The sequence below is a fragment of the Protopterus annectens genome, chromosome 7.part0 (genome assembly GCF_019279795.1).
Source record: "Protopterus annectens isolate FY-2018-M chromosome 7.part0, PAN1.0, whole genome shotgun sequence".
NCBI classification, from domain to species: Eukaryota; Metazoa; Chordata; order Ceratodontiformes; family Protopteridae; genus Protopterus; species Protopterus annectens.
In genome coordinates this window covers 806,850,512-806,867,778 of record NC_056739.1, presented here as the reverse complement: position 1 = coordinate 806,867,778, position 17,267 = coordinate 806,850,512, and the positions used below count along the sequence as shown (strand labels likewise).

The 17,267-nt window shown below is 39.7% G+C and overlaps 1 protein-coding gene across 1 annotated transcript in view; it reads right to left on the bottom strand.

Moving 5' to 3' along the window:
- Positions 1-17,267, bottom strand: part of LOC122806703 (polyamine-transporting ATPase 13A3-like) — a gene marked incomplete in the record, with an annotated part of 1,429,840 nt that overhangs the window by 372,327 nt on the left and 1,040,246 nt on the right. Inside the window, 1 exon segment of the mRNA XM_044077342.1 lies at positions 2,559-2,668. Within this exon segment, the coding sequence (XP_043933277.1) occupies positions 2,559-2,668 (110 nt within the window).

Below are 17,267 nucleotides of genomic sequence, written 5' to 3'. Positions count from 1 at the left end.
AAGGCCATTCTCTCCTCAAACGGGCAGAACCTGCCTGCATGGTTACACCAGGATTTGGCTAAACCCCTTCCTAGATAATAAAGTAAACAGCACAATGAGTGAGCCATGAGGAGGTTATGGGTGGACATGATCAGAGAATGGATGGTGGGTGGCAAAAAAAAACTTCAGAGTAACTAACAGAAACTACTAAAAACATCAGAAAAGTAAAAGAAAAATCAGTAAACAAAATCAAATGTGTTTTTGTAGGGGAAAACCCCTCTGCCCCCCCCCCCTACTTGTCGAGATATATTACGAGATTGTGCAACCTTTTAGATAAGGGAAAAACTTTTGAAACACTCAATCCGCACTACATAACTATGCAGAATATGACTAAATAAGTGTCAAATCCCATTCTAAACATAGCTTGGTGCAACTTGCATGTCCCTTAAAAAACTACTACAGCTTTGTAAAGTTTGATAGAGACATCCCAATAGCAAGATTAGTGCTCTGTTTTACACCGAATCAGCTAAATATATTAGTCACTTTGTGACTGACAGATTAAGAGGCAAAATTTGCATGGCATACAAACTCACAAGGGATCTGGTACACGCCAGTGACTTTATGTACTACCAATACTAGCAACTGAAGAAACGAATAATTAGATATCGGTAAAAGAAGGAAAACAGATCAGCCACAAAGTGCAGAGTTACTGTAAAAAGTTACTATTTATGATTACAAGTAAGGTAAGACAAGTTTTTAGCCATAAGTAGGAATTCTTTGCTCCAAAATAGCTGAAAATCCATGAATAATGCATCATTGCTATGACATCATACAAGTGGTACAAGACATGGAACAATTTCCCTTGTATTAGGAATTCCAGGGAAGGCCAGCTTATCAGAAGAAACGCTGCAAGTTTCTTCAATGTTGGTCTTCCGGCTTTTCCCGGTTAGGGGTCGCCACAGCAGAACTGCAGTCCGCTAATGATTGGCAGTAGATTTTCATGAACGCCAAGATGCCAGCTCGACATCCAACCTTCAACGAAGGCACGCCCATTTACGCAAGTCTTTCGAACGCCACCCAACCATGGGGAGGACATGCAGACTCCACACAGAAGGCACTCCCCGCACTCCAGCCGAGAATCGAACGCGAGAACCTCTTGCTGTGAGGCAACAACGCTACCACTGCACCACCGCGGTAGTATAGCTGCAAGTTTCTTCAATAGGGCAGCAAAACACTAAGGACACAAGGTAAGACTCCCTTCCACCATGGTAACTCTAGTAATCCTACCATGGCTACCAAATTAAAACACTGAGGTATTAGTCCGCTATTATTCACGGGTTGGTGGGCTGATGGCTTATGCTTAACTCTTGTTCAGCTGTGAAAATAATATCTATGAATGATTGTACAAATACATTCTTACCCAATCAGCTATTCTCCATGAGGCCCTTCTTTAATGGGTCCGAGATTGTGTATTACTTCCCTGACAAGAAAGTTATGCATTTTTGTAGTAATATCCTGCTTTCAGGAATGCCTAAATGCCTAGCTGGTGTATGCCATGTTGCAAGGTGCAGCTAAAGGCTATATTTGTCTCCAGTGCCCTACTACTTCACTCCACTGTCAACAGCGAATACCTTCCTGCAAATGAAACAAAAAGGATTTGACACCAAATTATTAAACACATGCTATACGAATACACACCTGTCTGTCAACAGAGACTGCATAATTCTCTGGGTTGGGGAATATACCCTTTCCCCGATTTTGTGTAATCTTAGAATTGGCATATATCTTGCATGTGCCAAGGCTATCATTTTGACTGCAGGGAATCAGGTGACCATAGCACTTCTACAGGCACCCAATAAAACCAATAACCTAAAAATTAGTTCCAATCCAACCAGCACCATACCTCTCAACTTCTTAGTATAAGAAATCTGTACAAAGCCTAAAGTAATGGGGGGGGGGGGCAAGAAAGGCCCAAAATCAGGGACAGATTTTAAATACTGCTCTTATAAACTTAAGTTAAAGTTACTAGAATGACATGACTTGTGCTAGGATTGATTTTCTGAAGAATATGAAGTCTGAAACTCAAATGTACATTATTATTTTGTGATGTCAATCCTCGCTGATTTACCAGAAAACCAAAAATGTTAAGAGAAACAGACCAAAAATATGAGGCAATAATCTGGACAGTTTGTGTGTGTGTGTGTGTGTGTGTGTGTGTGTGTGTGTGTGTGTGTGTGTGTGTGTGTGTGTGTGTGTGTGTTAAGGGTTTTGAGACAAGTCCTGAGCATCTGTCTTGCCCTCCCCCTCAGACTTAAAAATGTGTCATGCTGGACTTGCTGTCTTTTAACAGATTTATAGTACAAGTGCTGGCATTCTGTATGGCTTGTTTTTGTGTCAAAGAAACCTATGGTCAAGGCACTGGCTCCACCTCTATGTCAACAAGTATACCTTTCTATAATGAACTTGGACAACCAGGTACAAAAGGAATACCATATCCCCAGGATTCAGTGCATCATAAACTCCTTACAGCAAAGCAAAGGATGTAGTTCAGAAGTAGATATGGAGTGAAAAAGTTGCACCTGATAAGATGTGGAACGCAGGAGATGTCTGGTGTTCTTGAGGTGAAAGGGGAGGCTACCGAAGCCTCAAGCTCAGAGAGAGAAATACCAGCATGAGCTCTCTTCAGTGCCTGCAAGCAGGAAAAAGGTATCTGTTACTAAGTATACATCTTGTACTGCCAAAGTACTTTGACATCTACATATCTGGGAGATCAGAGCTGCTTTAACATTTGTTAGCTATATGAATAGACTGAAAGAGTGATCATTTTAAAGCCAGATTACCAACACAGCACTTTGTATAAAACAAGAGGAAAGTACAGTTTTGTACCTACCATAAATGTAGATGTCCGAGAGGAATGCATCTGCAGTCTTTACAAATGGGTTGTCCTGTCATCAGGCAGCCCTTCGGTCGGCCGGATTCCAAAGTCTGGGTCTGGCTTCGGCTGGTGTCGCACTTCACCCGACGTCATTGCGGCAGTTATTCGGGTATAAAGGCATCAGCCGACGCCATTTTCCTCAGTGTTTCTTGCCCCAGATGCCAGGTGCCCTCTTGGATGGCTAAATTTGGATAAATGTCAAAGTTTCCAAATAGTAGAGAGCAAACACACAAAATAAGCATGTATGTACATATATACAAACAAATACACCATAATAGATCCCCCCAAGCTAGCTGAAGATTGGCAAATACCTAGGAGTACCTCAGAGGGGAAGGAGGGTGGGTAATCCTGACTGCAGATGCATTCCTCTCGGACATCTACATTTATGGTAGGTACAAAACTGTACTATGTCCTTCAAGGATGCATCTGCAGTCTTTACAAATGGGTAGAATACCATAGCTAAACTAGGGGAGGAGGAAATGAGAAGATATTATGGTGTAGTTAGGATCCCTTGCAAAACAGCAGTGGCAAAACCAGCACGGGATCTAGAGTATAGAGGTAAGTTATAATGCTTGGCAAATGTATGCACGGAGGTCCAAGTAGCAGCCTCTATAATGTCCTTGGTAGCCACTCCTCGTAAGAAAGCTGTGGTAGTGGCAATAGCCCTTGTGGAGTGAGGGCTGATGTTCTCTGGAGTTTTCTTTCCATGGTAGGAGTAACAAAATCTAATGCAATTTCCTATCCATTTGGAGATTGTCTGTTTAGAAATTGGTTTTCCTTCCTTTCCTGTTGCATATGCTACCAGAAGCTGGTCAGTTTTTCTATTGTTTTTTGTCCTGTCCAGGTAGTAGCGTAATTGTCTGTGTACATCCAAGGTATGTAAGAGCTTTTCTCCCCTGTTCTGTGGGTTGGGGAAGAATGTAGGAAGATGGATAGCCTGATTTAAAGAGACTCTGGATACCACCTTAGGCATAAATGTAGGATTTGTTCTCATGGACACTCTATTTTGATGGAAGATCAGGAAGGGTTGTACTGCCATTAATGCCTGCAGTTCAGAGACCCTTCTTGCTGAAGTTATTGCCAGCAGGAAAGCAGTCTTCCAGGATAAGTATTGTAATTCTGCTGTTGCTGCTGGTTCGAAGGGCGGAAGAGTCAGTTTTTCTAGCACAAAGTTCAAGTCCCATGCTGGCAATGGAGGTTTCCTGGGAGGTTTTACATTTTTAATTCCTCTCAGAAACTGTCTGAGCAGAGGATGCGAGAAGACAGGAGGATCCAAGCTGTATTCTGCTGAAATAGCTGATGCATGTATCTTGATGGAAGAATAGGACAGGCCTGTATGGAAGAGCTCCGCCAAGTACTCCAGGATGTTGGCTATGTTCACCAGTGTCACATCTTGCCCCTTTGCAGTACTCCAGAGGAGATATCTTTTCCATTTTGCTGCACAATTCTTTCTTGTTGAAGGTCTACGAGCCTCCATGATTATGTCTTTAACCCTTTGGGATAAATTTGGGTTAATTGATGTTATGTAATGTTCCAGGCAGTTAGCTGCAGAGTTTTTAGGTTTGGATGCAGGATGTTGTGGTTGTTCTGTGTTAGCAGTAATGGGATCAGGGGCAGTGTCCATATTTGTTCCCGGGACATGCTCCTCAGCAGTGGATACCAATGTTGTCTTGGCCAGTCTGGGGCTATCAGAATGCTCCTCGGACACTCCTCTTTGATCTTCAGAAGCACCTTGTGCATCAAAGGAAGTGGTGGGAATGCGTATGTTGTCAGGTTTTTCCAACTGAAAGATAGGGAGTCCACCTTCCAAGCAAGTGGGTGGTAAGTCCTTGCGCAGAATTTCTTCAACTGGTGATTGAATGGGGATGCAAAGAAGTCTATTTGTGGTAATCCCCATTCTCTTGTGATGGTTTTGAAGATGTCCGGATGCAGCATCCATTCGTGTGCATCTGTTGTAGTTCTGCTTAATATGTCTGCTAGAATGTTCTCCTTCCCTGGTACATAAATTGCCTGTAACTGAATGTTGTAGCTCAGAGCCACATCCCATAGGTCCAGTGCCAGCCGGCATAGAGGGTATGAGTGTGCGCCTCCCTGTTTGTTGATGTACCACATAACTGTGGTGTTGTCTGTCCTTATCATCAACTGGCCTTCTTGGAGAAAAGGTCTGAATGCCTGGATTGCCAATTTTACTGCCATCATTTTTTTTAGATTTATGTGCAGATGCAGCTGGTCTTGAGTCCATAGGCCTTGAATGCACTTGTCCATCATGTGTGCCCCCCAACCGAGGTCTGAGGCATCTGTCGTGATGGTTTGTCTTGGTTGACTTTTGCAGAAGGGCAATCCTGTGTTTGATTGGCAGGCCTGAGCCCACCATAGGAACTCTTGCTTCAGGCATGGGATGATTGGAATTTTGGTTTCTAGGCTGTGCTTGTGCTGGGACCACAAATTCTTTAGGTACCACTGTAGCTTTCTCATATGCAGCCTGGCATGAGGGACCAGTATTATGCAGGATGCCATGAAGCCTAGAGCTTGTAGCACTTTTCTTGCAGTTAGATGGTTCTGCTTTGTTAAAGCCAAGAAGTAGAGAGGAAGTTGCTCTTTCTTTTCTGCAGTTAGAAATGCCATTTGTTTTGATGTGTCCAGTTCTGCACCCAGAAAAGTTATTCTTTGGGATGGAATCAGCCTTGACTTTTTTGTATTGACTGTATATCCCAGGGCTTGCAGCAGGTAGATGACTCTTTGTAAGTCTTCTGTTAGTTTGTTTTTGTTATCCGCTTGTATCAGGCAGTCGTCCAGGTAGGGATAGATTTGAATGCCCTGAAGTCTGCAATGAGCGATTACTGATGCCAGGCATTTCGTGAACACTCTGGGCGCAGTAGATAAGCCAAAGGGCAATGCTGAGAATTGATAATGCTCTGATCCTGCAAGAAATCTGAGGTATCTTCTGCAAATTGGTCTTATGGGGACGTGCAGGTATGCCTCCTTGAGATCTAGAGTTACCAGCCAAGACTCCTTGCCCAGCATGGGAAGAAGCTGCTGTAGGGTCAGCATTTTGAATTTTGGAACAATGAGGAATGTGTTTAAAGCGGACAGGTCTAGAATAGGCCTCCATTTGTTTTCTTTTCTTGGTACCAGGAAGAGTCTGGAGTAAAATCCCTTCCCTTGCTCCATAGATGGTACCTTTTCCACAGCTCTCATTCTTAATAATTGAGATATTTGTTTTAGAGCTTCTGTCCTTTGAGTAGGTGGAAGGTTTGGCATTCCTCTCTTTCCTGGTAGAGTATGGAAATGGAACCTGTAACCTTGGTCTATAGTTTGCAAAATCCATTTTTCTCTTGTAATGCAGTGCCAGTTTCTTGAAAATAAGGTTAGCTTTCCGCCTAAGGGTGCTTCTAGTTGTTCCCTGGTAGGCGGTGCCACCACCAAGTCACTGTGATTGAGTTGTTGTAGTGGTGGTGGCTGTATCCGTGCCTTGTTGGTTGTTACCCTGCCACTGGTGACCCCTGTAGGCACCTCTGGATTGGTTTCCGCCTCTAGAGCGCCTATTCCTGCCTCTTTGTGCCTTAGAGGAGTCCGGAAAGGACCAATTCTTGGAGGGCCAGTTCCTGCTAAACCTTGGAGGTTGAACTTGTAAGAAATCTTTCACTGTTTGCACAGATTTTGCTTTCTCTTCCATCTTTTTTAGTACCTGCTGTGCAGGGGAACCAAATAAATTGACCTTGTCCATAGATGCATCCAAAAGCTTAGATTTGACGTGTTCTGGTAATGCCTGTTCTTTCAACCATGCATGCCTCCTGATAACTGTGCCAGTCATGGCTGATCTAAAGGAAGCCTCCAGTGCATCATAGCCACATTTTAAAGAATGGTTACTAACCTGCTGGATATTATGTACCATTTCTTGAACATACTTTCTATCTAAAGATTCTTCAGAGGACAGCTTTTTAGTCAACTGGTCAAGCATAAACTCTTGATATTGAAGCATATGAAATTGGCAGTTCAAAGCTCTAGCTGACAAAGTAGCAGAGGTGTAAACTTTTTTACCCCATCTCTCTAAGGACCTGGATTCCCTCTCAGAGGGGGGGTTTTTTAGAAGAAGTAGCTGCTACAGCTTTAGGACCCTGGGAGATAGTCTCTGGATCCGCAAAAGGAGCCTTATATAAGTGGTGATGAGTGTCCGGGACCCTGTAGTACCTATCGGGCTTAGCAGGAGCCGGAGGTAAAGAATCAGGAGCAGAGCAAGCATCATTAAATGCATCATCAACAACAGGGAGAACTGGAGGTATAGCTAAAGGCCTATGCTGTGGCAAATGTAGAAAGGTCCTAAGCCTTTTTCTAGAGTCTGAGAAATCTTGGCCCTGCCACTGAAATTGTTCCCTCATAGCATGCAAGGTTTCCCCAAAGGAAAATTCCTCAGGAGGAGAGGCTGAAGGGATGGACTCCTCAGCATCAGAGCCTTCGTAAGGAGAATAAGAAGCCTCAGGAGGGTCTGTATGTTCTGAGTCATCAGAGGAATCATCTGTGGATACTGGCTCAGGGGGCTCTGCTCTAGGCCTCTTTTCTGGAGGAGGGAGAGATGCCCTGTCTGGATGAGGCTGGGCTCCACGAATTAAAGAGATGAGATCCTCAGCCAAAGAAAGCATATGGGAGCTGGTGCTGGGCCTGTGAGAGGGGGGCTTGGCAGGCACAGGTTTTGATGCTTTGGCTGCTTTAGCCCTGGCAAAGGCCTTAATAGACATGGCTGGAGGAGGCCTAGCAGCTCCACGTGCAGGGGTAGAGATATCCAGGGGAATGGTGTCTGATAAATCCTGTGAAACCGCAACAGAAGGTTGGATTTCAGAAGCCGTTTCTACCAGGTTAGAAGAGGCCTCGGTAGAAGGCAAGATATCGGCTGAAGAAAGAACCGCTTGCTCGGTTTCAGCCGAAACAGAGACACTCGTGGTTTGCTTAACCGTGGTTTCGGCCGAAACCGCGGACCGCGAGTGTCAGTCCTTTTCTTTACGTTTTTTGGTTATTTGCGTAGTCGGAGGATCCGACGGCATAATGTAGGCAAAATCGGAGCCGAAAATCTGCTCAGCAAAGTCCGACCGACGTCTAAGCGTCCGTCGGTTAAAAGAAGCACAGGCTAGACAAGCTGCTACGTCGTGGTCTGGGCCTAAACAATGTATGCAATAGGAGTGGAAATCTTTACGAGGCATTTGTTTCCCACAAGATAAACAGTTATTAACTTTCTCTGACATCGGCTGAGGCAAGAAAGAGTCCCCAACGGGGTACTTAGCTTTATAGAAGTCTTCGGAGTAGTATTCGGGAGTAGTAGTCTCTGGATCTGCCCGACCGGCACTTACGTACAGCCTCTGCTTCGGCCACGCCAAGAAAGACTGAGGAAAATGGCGTCGGCTGATGCCTTTATACCCGAATAACTGCCGCAATGACGTCGGGTGAAGTGCGACACCAGCCGAAGCCAGACCCAGACTTTGGAATCCGGCCGACCGAAGGGCTGCCTGACGACAGGACAACCCATTTGTAAAGACTGCAGATGCATCCTTGAAGGACATCAGTGAGGAGATCAAAGGGAAACTAAATGTTATATTTAACACAAATACCACAATAACCACAACAATAAAAGAGTAATGCTAAACAGCTAGGAATCCAGCATAGCAGCCTGTTTTAATACTGAACTGCTGCCAGATCTCTTTCAAGTATTACCAGTGGGTTCTTCTGCAGCTGATATAACAGGCAAACTTTCCAATTTCAGTCACTGCTTGGACTAGAAATGTGCATTCTCCTTTTATCCCACCTGGATGCTCTGCTGGTATACAGTGCTGGTTTCAGTTAATGATATCATTACAACAAAAATCAGTCCCAAAAAATTACCAAATTTAACTGTTTACCTTTAACATGACTAAGGCAAGTGCTCAGTACGCTTATCTAATAACAGGTTTACACAGGGAAGACGTACACAAATTTTTAATCTAGCTATTTAAGAATAATGCCACATGTGAACAGATGAAGCATATTTAATTTCAATATGGATTTTGTAGGAACAGTAGACTGCAGTGTCAAATTATCATGGAACAACTGCATACCTAATACAGATAAACAAATCCAGGATGGAATAGCTTAGCCATACCACACAAATTGTGGTCTCCTAAAATATTTACAAAAAATCAGATGGATGTGAAAAGTAGTGCACTGCAGTCTTAAAGATGGTTTCGCTACCTGCACGCCTGGCAAACGGTGCAGCTATCTGTACCACACCACATAATGCTCATAATGACCACAGCAGGATGTTAGAGGTGTTCTCTGCCTTCCTTGCATATCAGCTATGTGCACCAGATGCACCCCTCCCCATCAATGTAGAGGCTAGGCAGCAATGAAGCACCAGGCCTTTCCTGCCTCCTCAATACTTGGATGCTCAGCAGACTTTCAAACAGACAAATCAATAAAGTGAAGTGAATGTGTACATGAATTGCCAAGCATCCTTTATCTAGCAGACTACAACCTACAACAAGTTCCTTTACTCAAGGCGTAGCAGCATTACCAAGTATACTAAAGCAGTCCAACTTTAAGTAAACTTGAAAACAAGCAAAATCTGAAGAGTTAGACAAAATAGTTACATGGTACCTACCCTTAAGTCTAGATCCTGAGGTATTCTCAGACAGTAAACTCAATTAAAAGAACTATCCTCCTGCCAATAAACAAAAGCCTTGGCATTACCCTCACAGTTGATTTATTCATTTTTCTTTCTTTACTTATTTATTCATAATCTGTTAACAGAATAAGTGGGTTGGTCCACAGGACCCTTTTCAGCCATGACATTTGCCAAAACAGCAAGGGTAATTGCATTTAATTTAGTGTAACCAATTAACCAACATTTTTTGGGATGAGGAGAAAAACAGGAGTGCCCAAGGAAAAGCCATGCAGACAGTGGGGGAACATGCAAATTCTATACAATTAATGGAAGTCAGGAATGAACCCCAGATCTCAGAACTCTGAGGGAATGATCTCACCACTGCATCGTCATGCTGCCTTCTTACTCATGTCAAGAGGCTAATCAAACATTGCAGACAGACACCCTTGAAATCACCATGCTGCCTTCTTACTGATGTTAAGTGACCACTCAAAAATGTGTCGTAGATCCTTCAAGTTACCATGCTTTCTGCCTTCTTACTGAGGTCAACTGACCACTCAAAAATGACAAGCAGAGCCTTCAAATCATTATGCAGCCTTCTTACTGATGTCACGCGACCATTCAAAAATGGTTGTTAGACCCTCCACTCCTTAGTTAAATACATACATAAAAATCTTTCAGGCACAGGCATTAATGCCCTTCTAGGCTACCAATATACCAAAATAATCATTCCCATATTAAGTGCCTAAGTTATTCTTAAAAATATCTGAACCAATGCTTGCTTTAACATAATATGGTAGTCTAGTTCATGCAGCAGCTGCTTTCTCAGAGAACCAATTAGTACCTCTCTCATTCCTTTATAATCTTCCACACAGGTGATCTGATTCTCTACTACTTTTTGATAACCCCAAACATTCCAGCAGGTAGGCATCTTTAAATACCTTACATACCTGAATAAAGTTTCTTGAAACAATGTACAAGTCCAGATATTTTAATCTTTCAAAATACCTTCAATTTTGACATTCACAGACACCCTTGGTATATTCCCCTTGTACTGGTTCAAATTAATTCATGCTTTTTTCTTATATTTTTTTCTATCCATACTCTAGTTTGGAGCTAAGGTAACTTACAATGATTTCATCAGTTCTGACTTCCTAGATGTTATAAATCTTTTATACAGCTTATAGTTTTATAACTACCATTAACCAATTAGTTGATCCAATCAGAAAAACTGAAAGCTGGATTTATCTAAATACACTCGGGTCCTTAAACGAATCTACAGTTTCAAAGAACGTGTGTTGTATTTATGTCTCCCAAACATCATATGCTTAGTTTTTGATGTTTGTATCAGCATATTAAATAAAAGGTCAGTTTTGAGCATGTCTGCAAAAGAACTTGACTATCTGTAAGAGATGTAATCAGTTTACCTATTATCAAGTCATCTGTATATAGCCTATAGAACACCTCAGATGAAAAATAGATCTGAAAGATACAACCTAAATAAGTATGGGCCAAGGACAGAGGCCTTTGGGACACCCTGATACTTGCCATGTCCTGTCAAGTAAGCCATGCAGCTATTCATTTATCAAGATTACACAAAAAACAGTTATTTAATTTACTGATCAGTGTTTTGTGTATGTCTCGACCAAAGATTGAATTTAAGTTTATAAAAATTACATCATTGCTAATTTTTCATTTACAGCTATTATATTATTACAGAACATCATGCAACATGTAGTTATAAAGCTACTTTCAACATATGCAATTTGGACAATAATTTGTCCCAAAACAGCCTTCTCCATTATTTTTCCACAACACGAAAGTAAATTTATGGGTCTGTATGACTCTGGGATTGTCCTATTCCTCTTTCCCTTAAAGATAAATTTAACAATTACATGTGGAACCTCCCCATATTTAAATGACCTGATGAATAACAGACATAATGGCACTGTAAATTCGTGCTGAAGTGTTCCCATGTCATCATTACTAATTCTCTCTACTCCCTGTGCTTTGCTTAGGTCCAGTTTGCACAGTTCTTTTTTCAATTTAATTTCAGTATCTGGATTTACTTGGATGTTACTAGCACAATGCATCACCTCCTTGTGGAGCCAAACTGTTTTGCATTAGATTTTGTAAATGCATCTATAATCTGTTTGTTTTTATATTCTAAAATGTATTCTCAATCTATCAATGTATACATCTTTACTCCTACTACATATTATGTATCTACAAATGGTTTCCTACAATGCTCAATGTGTACAACTTTACTCCTACCACATATGCATCTACAAATGGTTTTCTACAATGCTCAATATCTTTACATATATTTTATTGAACATTTTCCTGATCTTGTCTCACACTATGTTTAATTTGTTTGTGCAGAAATCCTAATGTTAAAACATTTTTTTTAATTTTTTGTATTCAAACCATTTCCTTTTCAAACTGTGACACATTCCTGTTGCAGTTTTTTTTCCAGTGATTGCATCACTCCAGTTAGTTTTACACAGTGATTGTTTGCTTCCGTATAGCTTGTTACTAATTATTTACGCATTGGTTTCGATTTCAGTTTGGTAGAATTACCTAGCAGTAATTTAACCTTTACAATCCCATGACAACTGCACATCAACAATGGTAAAACTTGACATGAAGTAACAGTCATTTCCCCTTAGAAAGACAAACAATGTCTATTATGTTCTTCAGTCAGGTAGGTTTGTTTACAATCTCCAGTGACGGTTGTTCCCGAACATATGTTGTAAAGAAGTTTCTTGCTGGTGTTGTTAAGTCAATATTATTCCAGTCTGTTTCTGGTAAATTTAAATCCTCAGCTACTTTTAATATTTCCTCCTGTGTTTCATGCAAGAAATTCCTCTAGGTCATCATCACTTGACTTTGGTGGTCTACACACTCCAACATTTATCTGTTCCAGTTATACAATCTACAGTAATGGTGTTATCACTGAATATGTAATAATCACAGGTATCATATGAATCTTTAATCCGTATCATAACACCTTCACCTGATTTTTTTATGTCTGTGACAGTGAAAACATTAACCTTTAGTCATTGTTTTTAAACATATTTCACAAACAAGTGCATCAAACGTATGCAACTGTAGCATATTTTCCATTTTAAAAAAAATTACAACTAATGTTCCTAGCATTAACATCCAACAGAGATAAATCAAATTTTGCTAGCTATGAAAAGTTGCAATTCTTATCTGGCAAAAATCCTGTCTTGCGTTAGTTAAATACTACAATATAGCTGCCTAAAAATTATCTTCCCTTCTCTTGACAAGAAGACCCCATCCAACATAAATTACATGTGTGCCCAAATTTAGGCTTGGTTGTTCCACACATTTTCATTTTTGAAAATTAGTCATTTTTTTCATACAGGTATTTACCCAACATTTTTTTTAATTTGTGCCAACATACATAAGAACAGCTCCATGCTTTCTTACATAAAAGCATTCAAAGTCCCTACTTATATTTAGCTCCTGGCAAGCATAACACTATTTGACAGTCATTATCTTCAGATTTAATTATCAGTCCATCTAATAATTGAACCTCCAATTACTAGCATATCATTTCTAACCAGACCTGAAGAATCTCACACTTCTAATTCAGAAATGTCTTCTCTAGCAACTGTTACAAAGAAATGATCACCACCTACGTCTTATTAATCTCACGGTTTTCACTGCTCATTTCATATGCTAGCACACAATTTTTATCTACCTGTCTTTGTACAGCCACAGCTTTAGCCATGTTGTCTGCTTCAAACGAAATCCTTTTTTTCTTACAGAAATGTTCTTTAATCCTTCCAAGTTCAGTTTTGGTTTCTTCCTTTTAGCCTACCCCTCTGCCTTTTTCTACCTTTTCTGTTAGAAAAATATAATTTTCTGCAGACAATATTTCGTGATTAAACAATGTCATCTTCTCTGTAATGTATGTATTACAAAACAAAGCAGTGTCCTTTTTAGAATATATTCTTTTTGTATAATAGATATTTTTCTTTCTATTTGTTGTGAACTTCTTTATTTTCTTCTACATGTTCTGAATCCTTAGAGTGCTGAATACTTGTATCTTGAATTCCAAAGTTGTCATTGGTAGTATCAAGTTTAATAGGGGTTGAGTGATCTTTACTGGTGGAGGACAATTCCTTTCTGAAATGTATTCTACGTGCACTTTGCCAAATATTACTTATCACATCAGCCCAGTCATTAATTTATGCAACAGTTTTCTAAGCAGTGCTGATTTCACAAGTGCTGTTACTAATAATAGTAAGCAAATCATCCAACTTTTGATATAAGGAATACAAGCCTGTATATGTATGTGTGTGTGTGTGTGTGTGTGTGTGTGTGTGTGTGTGTGTGTGTGTATATATATATATATATATATATATATATATATATATATTATACTAGGCAAGATACTTGTGCTTTATCAAACAAATCATTAACGGCATGCTTATTTAAGGAATCTATTCTCAGCTACAAACGATTAAAGAATTTTAAAAGAAAAATATCGAAAGCAGTGACAAAAGAATTACAAGAAATTAAAACAATTAGCAATTTAAGTCAACTTATATGATAAAATCACACAAGCAATAGCCAAATAAAATGAAGTACACTAAGGTAATCTTGTGCAAGGGAAAGTAATTCATAAAGCAATCACTCTGACATACTATACCAGTTGTGCCAGTCGCACAAAAATGCTGGATGTCCTTTACTTCACATTAGAACGTGTGCAATAGCATCTGCTCATTAGTGCTCACAGTCCATCACAGACCAACAGTGGACGGTTTCAGAAAAGCTATAGGGTGTCTATCCTTTTCTTCCAACAGTTAGTGAAAACCAGAAGCACAAAATATATATATATATATATATATATATATATATATATATATATATATATATATATCAAAATAAATAGTTCCTTCCAACCAGAGGCACAATATATATCAAAATAAATCTTCCTATATACAATCTATCCCTTTCTTCTAACAGTGAAAACCAGAGATAAAAAATAAAATATAAAGCAAAATACATTTTCTGTCTATAATCTATCCCTTTCTTTCAACAAACAATGGAAACCACAGGTAAAAACAAAAATATAAAGAAAAATCTTCTTGTCGACAATCTATCACATTCTTTTAACAAACAATAAAAATCAGAGATAAAAAATAAAATATAAAGCAAAATAAATCTTCTATTGCCAAGCAGATGGACAACAAATCACAAATACTGGATGGCTTCAGATAAGCTCCAGTGTGTCCTGTCTACAGTCTGTATGAATATATAGCTGACTAGACCCCTTGGGATGGCTAGAATAAGCATGTCTACAACCTATCCCTTTCTTCAAACAATGAAAATCAGAGGTTAAAACATAATATACATCAGAATAAATGTTCTTATCTATAATCAAAATAAAGCTTCTCTTACCAAGCAGTTGCACAATCAATCAAAAACCACCACTGGATGATTTCAGATCAGCTCTCAAGTGTCCTGTCTGTTCCATGTATGAAATTACAGATGACTAGGTCCCGTGGAATGCTAGAGTTTTAATGTCAACAATCTAGCCCTTTCTTTCAACAAAGAGTGAAAACCAAACATAAAAAATAAAATACAAATCAAAACAGATCTTCTCTTACCAAGCAGTTGCACTATAAATCACAAACCATCACTGAATCGTTTCAGATAAGCTCTAGAGTTCTTTCCAAAAACAGAAAATCCAAGAAACAGAGTTCTCCGTATGACACAATACGAAACTGCACTCCTGACAGAGGATTCACCAAACCTGAGTGGTGTAAGGAGGATTCCTATGCTGCTGAATATATGCTCCTAAAGATCTTGGGTTAGCTTAGAAGTAATACAGCTATGCTATCTTTTCATTCAATAGTTTACTTGATCAACAGTATAAACATTGAGCTGCATGTCAAAAAGGGTGAACAGGCTTTGCAAAGACATTAAAAACTAGCGGTCTCTAGCACAGGATTAAATATCCAGAGTACAGTGTTTACTATATGTATAGGGAGTCACTGAGGCGGCCACAGTACAAATCTTCTGGTACTCAGTACTCACAGGAAAGCATCAAAAGCTGGGTTATCCTGTCCAGCAATAACACCTGATGCAGCTGCATATTAAAAACTGACACTTTGCTTACATACTCAATATACATGACATCTCTTCAACAAGACAGCTAAGGTGACAAGACAACAATCTGGTTCTAAAAAGAAAGTCATGGAACAAAGGATCACTTGTTGTTAAAGTAACAGCGGAGAACTGTAAGAAAAGGGAAGACTCTAAGTATGGCATGGATTGACTACAAAGAAGCATCTGATAGTATCTCACACTCATGGATAAAACAGTGCTTAAAAATCTATAAGATACACTCTACACTGATCGACTACATTAGAGTGACCATGAAACAATGGCAGACCACTCTGCAACTAAGCCATGACAAAGGACAAATTAATATCGCAGGGATAAAAATTCAAAGGGGGATATTCCAGGGTGACTCTCTGTCACCGCTGCTTTCCTGCCTTGCCCTTACCCCATTAAGCTGTCTAAACAGTTTAGGCCATGGCTATAATTTGGCTCCTAGAAAACAACAAAGTGTAAAGACTTCTTAACTTCTCTTTGTCAATGATTTAAAACTGGATAGCTCATCAGATGAGGAACTGAAAGTACAACTGCATGTTGTCAAAAATTGTTCAGATGATTTAAGAATGTCATTTTGTAGATAAATGTGCAAAAGCAACCTTTAAAGCAGGAAAACTGTTGCACCAGGAAAACATCAGTTTGAGACAAGAATGTGATATAAAATAACTTGAGCAAGAGGGAGTATATAAATATTTGGAAACTGATGAAGGATCAACAATAAAACATGAACAAATGCAAATAAAACTTAGTAAGGAATATTTAGAAGACTTAAATTAATCCTGAAAACAGTGCTGACATCTAGAACAAAGCCCAAGCTATAAACCAATTTGCTCTTCCTGTTCTAACTTACAGTTTTGGAGTGATTGACTGGCTCCAAAACGTGTTGGATAGATTAGATAGGAAAACAAGAAAGATACTTCATGTTCACCAAATGATTTATAAAAATCGGTGCATACCAAGATTATAGATTTCCTATTACGAAGGAGGGATGGGCCTCCTTGAAACTGATTATATGTATAGATCTGCAATCTTAGGACTCCACACATTACCCGATGACATCAGAAGAGACCCAAACATAGTGGAAGTTTTGAAACATGAGGAGAATAAATCTAAGATGACTTCTCTGCTTAATCTAGCAGAAGCATATCGGCATCAAGCAGGAATTGAAATCAAACCAGAAGTAGATAATCAGGCAGCAACAGAATGTGCCAAAAACAAAAGAAAGAATACAAGGTGAAGGACTAGATGAGAAGGCAAAAAATGTGGAAACTGCATAATATAGTTGCAAATATAGAAAACTTCTTGAAAAACCTCATGTTGATCAGAAACAAATGTAGGAATGGTTAAGGAGAGGCGAATTCAAACCAAGAGATGAAAGGTTAACATTAGCGGCCCAAGATATTGCAATACGTACACGCTGGTTTACAAAGTCCATTGAACATGTGGGAGAAACAGACAAATGTAGGTTTTGTAAAACCGAATTGGAAACAGTTGCACATCTCATTGCTGGTTATGACATACCAATGGCAGAAGGACTGCATACTAAAGGCATAATAATATGGCAAAACT